The sequence below is a fragment of the Pan troglodytes genome, chromosome 19 (genome assembly GCF_028858775.2).
Source record: "Pan troglodytes isolate AG18354 chromosome 19, NHGRI_mPanTro3-v2.0_pri, whole genome shotgun sequence".
NCBI classification, from domain to species: domain Eukaryota; kingdom Metazoa; phylum Chordata; class Mammalia; order Primates; family Hominidae; genus Pan; species Pan troglodytes.
Window position 1 is genome coordinate 78,738,545 of NC_072417.2, and position 17,343 is coordinate 78,755,887.

Sequence of the window (17,343 nt, forward strand, 5' to 3'; positions counted from 1 at the left end):
TCAACAGTTGAGCCGCAGACTTAACCTAGAATTATTTGTCATTTTGAATTTTGTTTGAAGAAGCCTTTGGTAGAGCAAAATGGAGTAGTACAAAAAAAGCACAGATAGTACCAAACTGCTTACATCACAAATGTAGGTGTATATCTCCTGTCCTTGTGAAGTATGTTTCAGCCTGGGCTTGTTCAAGTGTACAGGCTGGTTTTACAACATCTGAAAGTGTGTGTGTGTGTGTGTGTGTGCATGTGTGTGTTGTTTCAAATGGTTAAATATGCCTAATTTTTCTTGATTTTTAATGACTGAAATATTAAAACCATATTCTGTTTATTTGTATACCCATAAAAATATGATACCATTCCACAAAAAAAAAACTGAAAAGAATGAAGTTTAACTTGAAAGTGCCAAGGCTTTTATGTGGAGGTTTCATTTTTGTTTTGGTTTTACCCTGTTTTGTGTCTTTTAATGTTGCTTACCTGTGAAGATTTGGCAAGCTTCTGAGTGTATTCCTTCTCAATCTGCTTCAGCTTGCTGTTGGCCTGAAAAACACATGTACATGAACACATACACAGTGACCTGTGAGCTTGGTATCTCTTCCACATGCCTATCACCAGGCAGCTGGGATGCCTGCCAGCTGCACCGCCCTTCTGGGGCAGCCAGAAAACCACAGGGCTTGTCTTTGATGTTACGCCAACTATTCATCACTTAAAAAGCAAAAAAAAAAAAAAAAAAAAAATCTCTTCTGCCAATTATTAGACAAACATAAGACTTCTGTGGATAGAAAGAGAGACAGAAATAGACACAGCAAAAGTATGAAGGCTCAGAAGGTAAAGTAAGGGAAAGAGAGAAGAAACAAGAGGGGCAAGGAAAAGGGAGAGGGAAGTGAAGGAAGAAGAAAGGAAGGTAAATTTAATACTTTTTCACCTTAATTAAAAAAATAAAAGAAATAGATGCTTCTGGACAAAGGAGATATGGGATTTTGAGAATCACTGAGCAGAAGTGAGCCCCTACTCTGCCAAATACATAAGAGCTAATTTTTACAGTGACAAATGCATCTAAATCAAACAAGTTTTAAGTTTTATGTCCTGGAAATAGGGTGGCCTTTCCACAATCAGTCCACATTGCTTAGAACTTGGTTATCCCCTCTGCCACTCAAGTTCCAATTCTTTTTATGTGATCTGTTTTCTGCTCTCTGGAAACTTTTGGGATCTTTATTTCATCGTCAAGGTTTAAAAATGTCACAGTGACGTGCCCTAGACTGTGTCTTTTCCCCATCAATCATGCGGGCACTAAAGAGGCTCTTTCACTCTGAACTTGTGTCCTTTACTACTGGGAAAGGCTGGTCATTACTCTCATGATTTCTCTCGTCTGTCTGTACGTCTGTTTCTCTCCCTGAATATGTCTCTCCCTGCAACTCTGATTTTGTACCTCTTAGATTTAGTGTCTCTTTTTCTTGTTGTTTCTATGTTCCATTTGTCTTTTTGATTATTCTTAGAATTTCCTCAACTTTTACCTAAAACTTTATATTCTGCCATCATATTCATAATTTCCAACAGTTCCTTTTTGTTCTTTGAACAGCATCATCATTATCATCCCTCTTTTTACAGATGAGAAAACTAAGGCACAGAGAGGGTAAGTAACTTGCCCAGCATCACACAGCTAGGAAGTGATGAAGCCAGGACACAAACTCACACTTTGGCTGCAGAGCACAGGTTCTCCACCAGTGAGAGCACTGCGTCATGCCTTGCAATACAGTCCTTCTATCTATCTATCTATCTATCTATCTACTGTTCCATCCATCCATCCATCCATCCATCCATCCATCCATCCATCCATCATCTGTCTATATGTCTATAACTATCTATCTATCTACACATACATTTTAATTTTTTTCTGCTCAGTAGAGTGTGTGTGTGTGTTTCTGAGTTTCCTTTGTTTATTTACTTTCACCTGTCTGTTTTGGTCTTTGTCTTTCACTTTAGATACTTTCCTCAAATATCTGGTGATCTTTGATGTCCTTTCTTATTCAAAGTGAGGTCTCCAAAGCTGGATAGAAGAATCTTGCATATGTGTATGGGTTTGTGGATGGGTGGGCATCACCGCACGGTGTGTTACAAAGGGGCCTGGACTCTCCCATGCCAGCATCTGACTGGATTTCCCTCTTGGATCAGTTTGCCCAGAGCTGCATCCTCCAGTTTCCTGCCAGGCAGCACAAATCTGATGGCCAGTATTTTCAGAAGGGCATCGAGGTGTTCAGGAGAGTGACTCTCGTGCAAGACTAGCCTCACATTTCTCCTCAACTGTACCTGAGGCCCTTTCTCATTCCACCTCTCCAGAGAACAAACCAGGGATAGGGATGGGGGCAGTCTTGGGATAAAATCTGGGCCATCTGTTCCAAATGCAGACTTTCAACCAATCTTCCAGTTCTTCACTTCACCCCATACCCAGTCTCTCCAATTCCTGAACCTTCCTGAAGTTCTACCACAGGAAAGACCTTGCTGCTTCTAATTGGTACCCTTCAGGTCTCCCTTCCCCCAGAAATTGTTCAGTTTTTAGGATTCTTAGTTCTGCTAAGTTAATTTCAGGCCCAGCCTTTTTCAAGTTCTCAATGTTATTGATTTCTTATGTGTATGGTTGTCTCTTATTTTCTTTGAAAAAATATATAGTATAAAAATCTTGATGCCTGAGTCTCATCTGCAGAGGTTCTGATTCAATTTATCTGGGCTACAGGCTGGACACTAGGATTTTTAAAAATCTCTGCTGCTATTTCAAAAGTTCAGCCAAGGTTAAAAACCACTGGTTCATGCCTTTTTCAATTTCCTTACTTTCATTTTGATGGGACTTCCTCAGGGAGTAGAGATAAAAACAGGTGAGTTCTGTCCACTACCTTTAGTTGGAAGCAAATGATTTGTTTATTTTCATATCACAAATAGGGTGAGGAAGCAATCCCGTGCTCACAGCCCACTCCAGGCTCACCTCTATGGTAGTACTAAGGCTGAATTAGTCATTGTTGGTTAACCTGTCTTTTTCCCACTAGATAATGAGATCCTAGAAGGCAGCTCCTAGCCCCTAACATAGTGTTTGGGGCATAATTGTCCACCTAATGAATGAGTGGATGCCGTACAAGCCCTTTGCCTCTTCTATCGCCTCAGTCCATACCTTTGAAGTTTTCTTTTCATAACCATTTTTTTATGGACTTAAGTTCAAAACCAATTCTTTAGAGTTCATTCCATAAATCTCTTTGTATCTATAATCCCATCGAGTACACAGGGTAGTTCTGTTTCTTCCAGAATAGAGAGGGCATGTGACTATTGCTATTTTTCTAGTAAGTCATCAGACTTGACTCCAGCTCTATTATGATTAAAGCCACTCTCCGCCAGAATTAGGGCTACTCTGAACCTCTTGAGGTTTATTTGTCTTGGCTCACATTCTGTCACTATTTTTTTTTGTCACAAAATGCTTAATAAAGTATTTGTTGCTTTTAAAATAAACACTTAATAGAACTCATACCATGTCCCAGGCACTGTTCTAAGTGCTTTAAAAATATTCACCCACTAGAAAATCTAAAAATTAATTCTAGTGTCATAAAGATGAGGTTACTTTTCCCTAAAAATGCTAGAGTCACGGATAATAGTTAGTGCAGGAAGGCCTGTGTCTCGGTGCGAGCTACTCTTCATGAGTTTATGGCCAGCCCCCAAATCTCACAAACCCAATGAAGCTCCTTTATAACTAATTATCCAATTCATTCATCCACTCTAGGCAGCTGGACAGCAGCAATGAACAAAACAGCCAAGAATCCCTCTCCATTTTTATGAAACATCTAGAGAGTAAACAAAGTAACTTTGAAAAGTTACATGGTGCAAGGCCTATGGAGAAGTATCAATCAAGAAAGAGAGAGAGGAAGTGATAAAAGTTAGGGGATACTTTATAATTTTAAAAATACTGAAGTAACAGATGGCCTCCCTGAGAGGGTGACTATGAACAAAAACCTGTAGGAGATGAGGGTAACCTCTAGGGAAACAGCATTCCAGGCAGAAGGAAGAACCCATGCAAAGGCCCTGAGGCAGAGGCATGCACAGCATGTTCAAGACACAGTATGGAGGCCAAGAGCAGTGGCTCACACCTGTAATCCAGCACTTTGGGAGGCTGAGGCTGGCAGATCACTTTAGGCCAGGAGTGCGAGACCAGCCTGGCCAAAATGGTGAAACCCTGTCCCTACAAAAAATACAAAAATTAGCCAGGTGTGGTGGTGCATGCCTGTAATCCCAGCTACTTGGGAGGGTGAAGCAAGAGAATCATTTGAACTGGCAGGCGGAGGTTGCAGTGAGCTGAGATCGTGCCACTGCGCTGCAGCCTGGGCAACACAAGCTTCTGTCGCAAAAAATAAAATAAAATAAAATAAAATAAAATAAAATAAAATAAAATAAAATAAAATAAAATAAAATAAAATACGGTGTAGAGGCCAGTGTGGTTGGATCAGTGCAACCAGTGGAGCACTGGCTCCCTCAGACAACACAGGGCTGTGAGAGAATCAGGTCCTGCACGGTGTTGAACGTGATTGTAAGGAATTCGGCTTTTAAGATCAGTGAAACAGAGAGTCACTGAAGGGGTTTGTGTTAGTCCATTCCTGCACTGCTACAAACCAAACAGTGCATGTTCTTACTTGTAAGTGGGAGCTGAACAGTGAGAACACATGGACACATGGGGGCGGGACCCACTGGAGCCTGTTGGGGGTTGCGGGGAGGGAGAGCATCAGGAAGAATAGCTAATGCATGCTGGGCTTAATACCTAGGTATGGGTTGGTCTGTGCAGCAAACCACCATGGCACACGTTTACTATGTAACAAAACTGCACATCCTGTACATGTAGCCCAGAACTTAAAAGTTGAAAAAGAACAAAAATACAAATAAAAATAATAAAAAGAGAAATACCCAAGTCTGGGTAATTTATAAACAAAAGAGGCTTAATTTGCTCATGGTTCTGCAGGCTGTACAGGAAGCATGGCTGGGGAGGTCCCAGGTAACCTGCAATCGCAGTGGAAGTTGAAGGGGAAACATGCATATCTTCACATGCCCAGAGCAGGAGAAAGAGAGGTGGAGAGGTAATACACACTTTCAAACAACCAGACTGCATGACAACTCACTCACTGTTATAAGAACAGCACCAAGAGGGAAATCTGCCCCTATGATCCAACCACCTCCCACCAGGCCCCACGTCCAACACTGGGGATTACAATTTGACCTGAGATTTGGGCGGGGACACACACCCAAACCATTTCAGGGTTTCAGTATAGGAGAAATATATGATTTGACATAGGTATTAATAAGGCCACTCCAGCTTTCGTTTGGGGCAAGAATGAAGCAAGTAAGACAGTTAGGAGGGTACTGCAAATAATCTAGGATGGCAACAGAGGAGGTGGTGAGAAGAGGTCAGATTGGAGAAAAATTAGAAAGTAGAACCAACTGGACATACCGTATAATGGAAAGAGATGAGTCAAGGATGACTTCAAGATTTTTGTCCTAAGCAACTAGACGAATGAGGTTGTCATTACCTAACATGGGAAAAGCTACAGGTGAAATAGGTTTTTGCAGAGAAGATCAAGAGATCAGTTTGTACTTATTAAACTTGGAGATGCCTATTAAATGTGCAGTATTGAAGTATCTGGGTATTCAAGTCTTGAGTTTATGGTTTAAGGTCTAGGTTAAAACTATGAATTCAGAAGTCATCAGTTTATATAGGGTGTGTGAAACCATGCTACTGGATGAGATCCCAAGATATCTAGTGTATATACTGGATGAGATCCCAAGTATACACAAGAAAGCAGAGGTCTAAGTATACTCAGCCCTGGGCCTGCAAATGTTAGGAGGCTGGGACATGAGGAGGAAACAGACAGAAGTAATAGCCACAGAGTCAAGAAATCAGGATAGGCTGGTGGCTCATGCCTGTAATCCCAGCACTCTGGGAGGCCAAGGCAGGTGGATCACCTGAGGTCAGGAGTTCGAGACCAGCCTGACCAACATGGTGAAACCCCATCTTTACTAAAAATACAAAAAAATTAGCTGGGCGTGGTGGCGGAAGCCTGTAATCCCAGCGACTTGGAAGGCTGAGGCAGAATAATCACTGGAACCTGGGAAGTGGAGGTTACAGCAAGCTGAGATCGTGCCATTGCACTCCAGCCTGTGTGATCAGCAAGACTCCGTCTCAAAAAAAAAAAAAAAAAAAAAGAAAAGAAATCAGGATAATACGGAATCTTGAGCCAATTGAAGAAAAGTGTTTCAAGGACTACTCAGTTGTGTCAAATGCTACAGAGAGGCCATAGAAAGTGAGGCCTGAGAATTGATCACAGTAGTTTGGCAACATGGAGGTCACTGGTGATAAGGATAAAAGAAATTTTGTTGTAGTGGGATACATGAAATCTGGATTAAAGGAAATTCAGAGAGGAGAGGCATTGGAATTTGTTCAGAATTTTATTATAAAGGGAAGGTGAGAAATGAGATGGAAGCTGCCCGAGAAGCGGGTGAATAGAGAGGTGAATTGTTTTGTTTTTTGGTAAGTTGAGGAAATTAACGGCATGTTTGTAGGCTGATAGGAAAGATCTAGCAGTAGAGAGGGAGGAAAAAAACCAGATGATGCCAGAGCTTTCCTAGAGACATGTCCTTGAGTTAAGGGGAAGGCTATGTCATGGAGTGAACTGTGTCCTCCCCAAATTCCTATGTTATGTTGCAACCCTAAACCCCAATTTGACTGTATTTGGAGATAGGGCCTTTGGTGAGGTAATTAAGGCAAAATGAGGTCATAAGGGTGGGGCCCTACTCCAACAGGATAGGTGTCATTATAAGAAGAGGAAGAGACACCCATCTTTCTCTGCCTGTCTCTCTGTATGCACACACAGGAAAGGAAACAGCAAGAATGCAGCAAGAGGCCTCAGGAAAGCAATCCTGATACCACCTTGATCTTGGGCTTCTAGCTTCCAGAGCTGTGAGAGAATGAATTTCTATGGTTTAAGCCACCCAGTCTGTGGTGTTCTGTTATGGCAGCCCAAGCCAGCTACTACAGGGTGGGACCTCGAGCAGGAGGGGAGGAGATGGCCTCTGCTGGAAGTGCAGGCAAATGATCCCCCAGGAACAACGATGGGAGCTTCTGATTGCTCTCATTATCTCTGCAAAGTAGGAAGAAAGATTCATCAGCTGAGCATGAGGATGGTAGAAAACATCTTTGGGAAATTTCAGAAGTGAAGGAAGGCATAAAATAGTCATCTAAAAAAAGCAGGAAAGGGAAAAGACAGAGAAATCCAGTATGAGTCCCAGGACTCCAGGAAGCATCAGGACCCACTTGAAATTGCCAATGCTGAATTTAAAATGAGGCCAGTCTGTAATACAGAAACACTTCTGGAATTTGCTAACAGCTAAATAGAGTAGAATCAATACTTTGGAGAATACGAGTAACCAAAGGAATAAAATTAACTGATCAACTTTTGTGGTTTTTACTATTAATATTTTCTTCAGTGTAAATCATAGCTGCCTGAATTCCTGAACCCCTCTTATATAAATCTAAAAAGCTCTGGTTTATCATGGTTGAAAATTCAAGGCTAACTTATCAGGCAAACTGTCCCTAAAGCATTTTTTGAGTAGCTTTAGTATCAAGATGGTACTGAGTGTACATTTCATTTCCCTGCGTAAAGGAAGGCTTAGTTATTTTAAACCAAGTCTTATTTTTATAGCTATTATTTGTATATAGAAACACAATTTTTAAACAACTACCAGCAGCATAACTTGAACAAATATATAACAGAAGAGGAGGGAACCACAATTTGGGAACCACATAGTGAGACAGGGTCTCACTATGTTGCTCAGGCTGGACTCAAACTCCTAGGCTCAAAGGATCCCTCAGCATCGCAAGTAGCTGGGATTACAGGTACATGACACTGCCCTTGGCTCTGCTCTATTTTTATTATTTCCTTTCTTCTGCTACTTCTGCAAAGTAGTAGTAGAAATAGTAGTAGTCATAGTAGTAGTAGTAGTAGTTGTTTTCATCTTTGGTTCTTTCTGACTGTTGCCATTTCTGATTGGTTGTGCCCGTCCTCCTCCAGACAGTATTCAGTTCTCATCTGTTTTTCTAGGGCTGCTTCCTCAGATCATTCTCCTTATTAAAGAGCCCAATGTATTGGTTCACTTTTAATTCCTAACAAAAGCTTGGGTTTAAAACTCAATTAGAAAGGGGGAAAAATACGACCAATTTACAAAAGTGTCCATGGTTGTAATTATCTTAATGTGCTACCCTTTTCTTTGCATTATGCCTCAATTTTTAAAAAGTCCTTCATTCCTTCATTTTCCATTTCCTACCATTAATGGTGAAGGTTCAGGCATTCATGATTTCCAGGAAAGTGATTTGGAGAGAAGAAAATTAGGAGATTCGTCTAAAATATTTATATTTAAGGCAAGCCCAGATCTTACTATGATAGCTTTAAAATATAATAGCTATGTCTTTAAAATCTTCAAATATCTTTAAAATATAATAGCGTAAGTTTCTGAATAAAATAGTTGTTTTAGGATGAAAGAAAGCAAGAATGCTTCCCAGATTCTTGAAACATGGCATAAAGCTCAGATAATTATGCAGTACTACTTTCTACTCAAAAGCTTTGTAGGCATCTATTTGAACCTTCTTGGAACACTATTGTCAGAGGCGTATGAACCAGAGCAACTCCATCTTGAATAGGGGATGGGTAAAATGACGCGGAGACCTACTGAGCTACATTCCCAGGAGGTTAAGGCAGTCTAAGTCACAGAATGAGAGAGGAGGTAGGCACAAGATACAGGTCATACAGACCTTGCTGATAAAACAAGTTGCAGTAAAGAAGCCAGCCAAAACCCACCAAAACCAAGATGGTGACGAGAGTGACCTCTGGTCATCCTTGCTGCTACACTCCCACTGGCACTCTGACAGTTTACAAATGCCAAGGCAATGCCAGGAAGTTACCTTATATTGTCTAAAAAGGGGAGGCATGAATAATCCACCCCTTGTTTAGCATGTAATCAAGAAATAACCATAAAAGTGGGCAACCAGCAACCCTAGGGGCTGCTCTGTCTATGGAGTAACCATTCTTTTATTCTTCTATTTTCTTGATAAATTTGCTTTTACTTTGCGGACTCAACCCTGAATTCTTTCTTGCGCGAGATCCAAGAACCCTCTTTTGGGGTCTGGATGGAGTCCCCTTTCATGTAACACTATGAATCCAGTTATGGCCAGCCTGGTAAAACTCTGCACCATCCTACCAGCAAAAATATTTAGAAAATTTATAACAAATATTTATATTTAATTTAAAATATTTACAAAACATTCAAACTTGAAAATATCTGTATTTTACTTCAAAATAAATGTGCAAATTTGTAAAACAATAAAATTCATGACTGCTGCCCTGGCTGTGATGAAGTAACTGGGACCACATTTTATCTGCCACAGTAAACAATGAGAAAACTGGACAAAACAAAGGAGAAACTGTTTTAGGATATCAGGCAACAGGAAGCAGAGGATTGTGACCCAAAGAGAAGGGAAACAAATGAGGTAAGCGCTCATTTAGTTGTTCTTTGATTTATTTAATTCTTCTCTGATTCTTTCATCAGAATTCTGTAGATTTCATCATATAAATCTCATACATACAGATGGTTCTTGACACACAATGGCATTTCACCCCGATAAATCTGTTGTAAGTACAAAATATCTTAAGTAGAAGATGCATTTAATACCTCGATAAACCCATTGTAAAGTCAAAAAAATCATGAAGTTGAACCTTTGTAAGTCAGGGACAGTTATTATAGACGTATACCTAAGTAGTTAATTTTGGGGGTACTAATGTAAATAGTATTGTGTTTTTAGTTTAAAATTCCACTTATTCATTGCTGGTATAAATGAAAGCAGTTGATTTTTATTTATTAACCTTGCATCCTGTAAACTTGCTATAATCACTTATCAGTTCCAAGAGTTTGTCAATTCTTTTGGATTCTCTATATAGACAATCACATCATCTGCAAACAAAGAGAGTTCTATTTCTTCCTTTCCAATCTGTATACCTCTTATTTCCTTTTCTTGTGTATTGCATTAACTAAGATTTCTTTGATGTTGAAAAGGAGTGGTGAGAGGGGAATCACAATCAATGCCCTGTTTCTGATCTTAGAGAGAAAGCTTCTAGTTTCTCACCATGAAGTTCAATGTTAGCTGTAGGTTTTTTGTAGATGTTCTTTATCAAGTTGAGGAAGTTCACCTCTATTCCTAGTTTGCTGAGATTTTTTTTCATGAATGGCTGCTGAATTTTATCAAATGATTTTTCTGCATCTATTAATATGATCATATGATCACACAGATGCGATTGATTACATTCGCTGATTTTCAAATGTTGAGACAGCCCTGCATACCTGGGATACATTCCACTTGGCTCTGGTGTATAATTCTTTTTGTACATTGTTAGATTCAATTTGCTAATATTTTGTTAAAGATTTTTTCATTTATGTTAATGGAATATAATGGTTAATAGATTTTTTTTCTTATAATGTTTCTGTCTGGTTTTGGTATCAGGGTAATGCTGACCTCACAGGATGAGTTAGGAATTATTTCCTCTGTTTTTATCTTTTGAAAGAGATTGTAGAGGATTGGTATAATTTCTTCCTTAAAAGTTTGGCAGAATTTACCATTGAATCCATGTAGGCCTGGTGTATTCTATTTTGGAAAAGGAGGGTCATTAATTATTGATTCAATTGCCTTAATAGATATATCCATTCAGATTATCTTTTTCTGCCTGTGCGGGTTTTGGCAGATTGTGTTTTTGGCAGATTGTGTCTAGGTTATCAAATCTATAAGCATAGAATTGATCATGGTATTTATTTATAATCCTTACAATACTCGTGGGCTCTTTAGTGATACCTCATTTTTCATTACTTTTATTAGTAATTTATATTCTTTTTCTTTTTTTCTTAGTTTGCATGGCTAAAACCTATCAAATCTATTGATCTTTTCAAAGAACCAGCTTTTGGTTTCATTGATTTTCTCTATTGATTTCCTGTTTTCAAGTTCATTGATTTCTGCTCTAATTCTTTTAAACTTTTTTTTAATTATTTTTATTTTTATTTTTAAAGACAGGGTCTCACTATGTTGCTCAGGCTGGATTCAAACTCCTAGGCACAAGGGATCCCTCAGCATCCCAAGTAGCTAGGATTACAGGTACATGACACTGCCTTTGGCTCTGCTCTATTTTTATTATTTCCTTTCTTCTGCTACTTTGGATTTAATTTGCTCTTCTTTTTCTTGTTTCCCAAATGAAAGCTTAGGCTATTGATTTTAGATATTTCTTCTTGTCTCATAAATGCATTCTATGTTATAAATTTCTCTTTAATCACTGCTTTCTCCATATCACAAAAATTTTGGTAAGCTGTGGTTTCATTTAGTCCAAAATATTTTTAAATTTATATTGAGATTTCTTCTTTGACCCGTGTGATTTTTAAAGTGTGTTATACAATCCCAAAGTATTTGGGGATTTCCACCTATCTTTCTGTTGATTTCTAGTTTAGTTCCATTGTGGTCTGAGATCAGATATTGTATGATTTCTACTTTTTTAAATTTGTTAAGATACATTTTATGGCCCAGAATGTAGTCTATCTAGGGGAATGGTCCATGTGAGGTTGCAAAGAATGTGTATGCCGCTGCTGTTGGATGAAGTAGTCCAAGATATCCACTATTTCCAGTTGATTGATGGTGTTGTTGAATTCAACTATGTCCTTACCGATTTTTCTGCCTGCTGGATCTGTCCATTTATGATAGTGGGTATTAAAGTCTACAACTATAATAGTAGATTCATCTATTTCTCCTTGCAGTTCTATCAGTTTTTGCCTCACATAGTTTTTGTTTGTTCGTTTTTGGTTTTTTTGCCTCACGTATTTTGATGTTCTGTTAGGTAGGTATACACCTGTTAAGGATTGATATGTCTTCCTGGATAATTAAACCCTTTATCATTATGTAATGGCTACCATATCCCTGATAATTTTTTGTCCTAAAGTCCACTGTATCTGAATTTAATATAACTACGAATTCTTTCTTTTGCTTAGTGTTAGTATGGTATATATTTTTTTGATCCATTTACTTTAAACCTATATATGTCTTATATTTAAAGCAGGTTTCTTGGAGACAATATATAGTTGGGTCTTATTTTTTGATCCACTCTGACAATCTCTGCCTTTTAATTGGTATGTTTAGGCCATTGACATCCAAAGTGATTACTTGGTATAGTTAGATCATAGCTACCATATTTGCTACTACTTTCTATTCATTGTCCTGGTTCAGTTTTCCTATTTTTGTCTTACACTGTTTTTCCTGCATTTTGTGGGTTTTAATTGAGCATATTCCATTTTCTCTCCATGATTCTTTTTTAAAACATATTTTTTACTGGTTGCCCTAGAGTTTATAATATATATTTATAAATAATCCAATTCCACTTTCAAATAACACTATATCATCTCATGGATAGTGGGAGTACCTTATATGAATGAAATAATCCTAATTTACTCCTTGTTATTTTTTGTATTACTGCTGTCATTCATTTCACATATATGTAAGCTTATGTAAGTATATATGTGTGTATAAATATATATGAATATTGTTGCTATTAATATTTTGAATAAACTGCTATCTGTTAGGTCAATTATGATGAAAAATAAAAGTTTTAATTTTATCTTCACTTATTCATTCTCTGATGCTCTATGTAGATCAAAGTTTCTTACCTATATCATTTTCGTTTTATCTAAAAACTTCTTTTTAACATTTCTTGTGAGGCAGGTCTACTGGCAACAAACTCCCCCAATTTTTGTTTGTCTGAGAAAGTATTTCTCCTCCATTTTTGAAGAATAATTTTTCGAGGTACAGAATTCTAGATTCGTAGAGGTGTTTTCTCTCAACACTTGAGATTGTTCACTTCTCTCTCTTCACGCTTGCATGATTTCTTAGAAAACTGATGTAATTCTCACCTCTCCTTTTTATACGTAAGGTGTTTTTCTTTTCCCTCTGGCAGATTTCAATACTTTTTAAACATTTTTTATTTTCTGCATTTTGAATATGGTATGCCTAGGTGTGTAGCATGTTTTTTCTTTCATTTATGCTGATTGGTGTTTTCTGAGCTTACAGATCTGTAGTTTGGTGTCTGACATTAATTTGGGGAAGTTTTCAGTCTTTATTTCATTAAATATTTCTTCTGTTCCTTTCTCTCTTTCTTCCCCTTCCTTTATTCCCATATGTGTACATTACACCTTTTGTAGATGTCTCAACTACAAAAGATATTTTATTGGTTTTTTTCAGTCTTTTTTTTTCTCTTTGTTTTACAACTTTGGAAGTTTCTACTGAGATATCCTCAAGCTCAGATATTCTTTCTTCAGCTGTGTCCAGTCTACTGATGAGTCTATCACAGTCTTCATTTCTGTTAGGGTTTTTGATCTCTAGCATTTCTTTTTCATTCTTTCTTAGAATTTCCATCTCTCTGCTTACACTGCCCATCTCTTCTTGCATGCCATCTACTTTATCCATTAAAGCCCTTAGCACATTAATCGTAGCTGTTTTAAATTCCTGGTCTGATAATTTTAAGATCTCTGTCATATATGAGTCTGGTTCTGATGCTTGCTCTGTCTCTTCAAGCTGTGTTTTTTGCCTTTTTGTATGCCTTGTAATTTTTTTTTCCTTATAGCTGGACATGACGTATTGGGTATATGGAACTGCAGTGAAAAAGTCTTTAATCATGTGGTGGTAACGTGTTAGGGAAGAGGAAGTGTTCTATAGTCCTATAACTAGGTCAGTCTTTTAGTAAGCCTGTGCCTCTGGGCTGTAAATGTCACGGTGCTTCTCAGTTTCTCCCCCTCCTAGCTCAACCAGGATGGTTCAAGAATGGAGGGATCTGGACTTGTGCATTTTCCATCCCCCATATAGAAGGCTAGAGTTGGCTGTAGGTGGTTATCTCCCTTCCCCCAGATTGGTTAGGCTCTGAAAAATCCCCAATAATTTAGGTGCTTGTAAAACCATTTTTCTTGGTATTTTGTTGCTGTTGGATAGAAAGTTATATATAGCCCATTTTGTCTAAAGCACAATTCAATGTCAGTATTTCCCTTTTAATTTTGTCTCATTATCTGTCTGTTGTTGATGGGGGATATTGAAGTCCCCACTATTACTGTATTGCTATCTATTTCTCCCTTCATGTCCATTAATATTTGCTTTATATATTTAGGTGCTCTAATGTCTAATGTCTAATGTCTAATGTGCTCTAATGTCTAATGTGCTCTAATGTCTAATATATATTTACACTTGTTATATCCTCTTGATGAATGACCTCTTTATCATTAGTGACTTTTTTGTCTCTTATGAAAGTTTTTGACTTGATGTCTATTTTAAATCTAAATATGGCCACTTCTGTTCTCTCTTTTTTTTACCATTTGCGTGCAATAGCTTCTTCCATCCCTTCACTTTCAGCCTATGTATATCCTTAAGGCTAATGTGGGTCTCTCATAGGAAGCATATAATTGGATCTTGATTTTTTATTCATTAAACTACTCTGTGTCTTTGGATTGGAAAATTTAATCCATTTGTAATTATTGACATTTAAGGACTTACTACTGCTATGCTGTTTATTGTCTCCTGGTTGTTTTGTATATCCTTTGTTCCTTTTTTCCTTTCTTATTTGCCTTCATGATTTGGTGATCTTCTATAGTGTTAGGTGTTTATTCTTTTTTCTTTATTTTTTTGTGTATCTGCTATAGTGTTTTGCTTTGTTTGTAAAGCAATTCAAAATAAGAAAAGGAAACTCAAAAAAATTACAAGAGAATATAGAGAGACAATTTGATGATATCAATCAGTTTATGATCTGAATGAGAAATTCAACAGAGATAGGTATCATAACAAAGAACCGAACAGAAATCTTGGACCTGAAGAATTCAATGAATGAAATTTAAAAATGCAATAGAGAGCTTCAACAGCAGACTAGATCAAGCAGGGTGGAGGATAAATGTTTAGAGTTTTTGTATGTGGAAAAAATTAAGTTGTTATCAGTGTAAAATAGTCAATTATTATATAACTATAAGACATTTTACGTAAGCCTTGTGGTAACCACAAAGCAAAACACTATAGCAGATACACAAAAAATAAAGAAAAAAGAATAAACACCTAACACTATAGAAGATCACCAAATCATGAAGGCAAATAAGAAAGGAAAAAAGGAACAAAGGATATACAAAACAACCAGGAGACAATAAACAGCATAGCAGTAGTAAGTCCTTAAATGTCAATAATTACAAATGGATTAAATTTTCCAATCCAAAGACACAGAGTAGTTTAATGAATAAAAAATCAAGATCCAATTATATGCTTCCTATGAGAGACCCACATTAGCCTTAAGGATATACATAGGCTGAAAGTGAAGGGATGGAAGAAGCTATTGCACGCAAATGGTAAAAAAAAAAGAGAGAACAGAAGTGGCTATATTTAGATTTAAAATAGACATCAAGTCAAAAACTTTCATAAGAGACAAAAAAAGTCACTAATGATAAAGAGGACATTCATCAAGAGGATATAACAAGTGTAAATATATATTAGACATTAGAGCACATTAGACATTAGACATTAGAGCACCTAAATATATAAAGCAAATATTAATGGACATGAAGGGAGAAATAGATAGCAATACAGTAATAGTGGTGACTTCAATATCCCCCATCAACAACAGACAGATAATGAGACAGAAAATTAAAAGGGAAATACTGACATTGAATTGTGCTTTAGACAAAATGGGCTATATATAACTTTCTATCCAACAGCAACAAAATACACATTCTCCTTTAGTGCACATGGAACATTCTCCAGTACAGACTACATGGTGGGCCATAAAACAAGTCTTAAATTTAAGAAGATCAAAATCATGTCAAGTATTATTTCTGGCCACAATGGTATAAAATTAGAAATCAATAACAGAATTAACTTTGGAAAATTCACAAATATGTGGAAATTAAACAACTGGCTCTAAATAATCAATGGATCAAAGAAGAAATCAAAAGAAAAATTGAAAACGATCTTGAGACAAATGATAATGAAAACACAACATACCAAAACCTATGGGATGCCCAAAAGCATAAACGTCCCATAAGAGGAAAGTTTATAGCAATAAATGTCTACATTTAAAAAGAAGATCCCAAATAGCCTAACATTAAGCCTCACAGAATTAGAAAATGAACAAATTAAACCCAAAGTTAGCAGAAGGAAGGAAATTAATAAATATCAGAAAAGAAATAAATAGAGAATAGAAAAACCACAGGAAAAAAACAATAAAACTAAGAGTTGGTTTTTGAAAAAATGAACAAAATTGATAAACTCTTAGTTATACCAGCTTAAAAAAAGAAAGAGAGAGAAGATTCAAATATATAAACTCAGATATGAAAGTGGAGACATTACAACAGATGTTCTCAGAAACGAAATAGATCATAAGGAACTATTATTAACAATTATATGTCAACATAGTTGATCATCTAGGGTAAATAGATTAATTCCTAGGAAAATATAACTGAAGAAGATTGAATAAAAAAGAAATAGCTTGAACAGGCCAATAACAAATGAAGAGATTGAAGTAGTAATTTAAAATCTCTCCAACAAAGAAAAGCCCAAGACCAGATGTCCTCATGGCTGAATTCTACCAAACTTTCAAAAAAGAATTAATACCAATACTTCTTAAATACTTCCAAAAAAAAAAAGAGCTGGATAACATAGCTGACCCTTGAACAACATGGAGGTTAGTGGTGCTGACCACCCCCCAAATGCAGTAAAAAATCTGCATGTAACATTTGATTACCCCAAAACTTAACTACTAATAGCCAACTGTTGACTGGAAGCCTTACTGATAACATGAACAATCAATTAACACATATTTTATATATTACACTTATCCTATACTTTATTTTTACAGTAAAGTAAGCTAGAGAAAAGAAAATGTTATAAAAATAATAAAGAAGAGAAAATATATTTAATATTCATTAAGTGGGAAGTGGATCATCCTAAAGGTCTTCATCCCTGACATCTTGATGTTGAGTAGGCTGAGAAGAAGGAAAAGGAGTTGGTCTTGCTGTCTCAGGGGTGGCAGAGGCAGAAGAAAATCTGCAGATAAGTAGACCCATGCAGTTCAAACCTGTGTCATTCAAGGGTCAACACTACTTCCTAACACATTTTATGAGGCAGCATTACCTTGATACCTAAGCCAGACAAAGCAACATAGGAAAACTATAGGCCAACCTCTCTGAAGAACATTGATGCAAAACTCTTCAATAAAATATTATCAAACCAAAT

The 17,343-nt window shown here is 37.0% G+C and overlaps 1 protein-coding gene across 30 annotated transcripts in view; it reads right to left on the reverse strand.

Moving 5' to 3' along the window:
• CEP112 (centrosomal protein 112) overlaps positions 1-17,343 on the reverse strand; it is a 555,600-nt gene that overhangs the window by 114,297 nt on the left and 423,960 nt on the right. For 29 of the 30 annotated variants that reach the window (XR_010153365.1, XM_054670600.2, XM_024350558.3 and 26 more), the window contains one exon: positions 471-533. The exons of the other annotated variant lie outside the window; for it this stretch is intronic. Coding sequence is in view for 28 of the 29 variants with exons in the window: in XM_054670600.2 (XP_054526575.1) it covers positions 471-533 (63 nt within the window). In the remaining variant the exon portion in view is untranslated. The remainder of the gene's footprint in view (positions 1-470; positions 534-17,343) is intronic. 30 annotated transcript variants of the gene reach the window in all.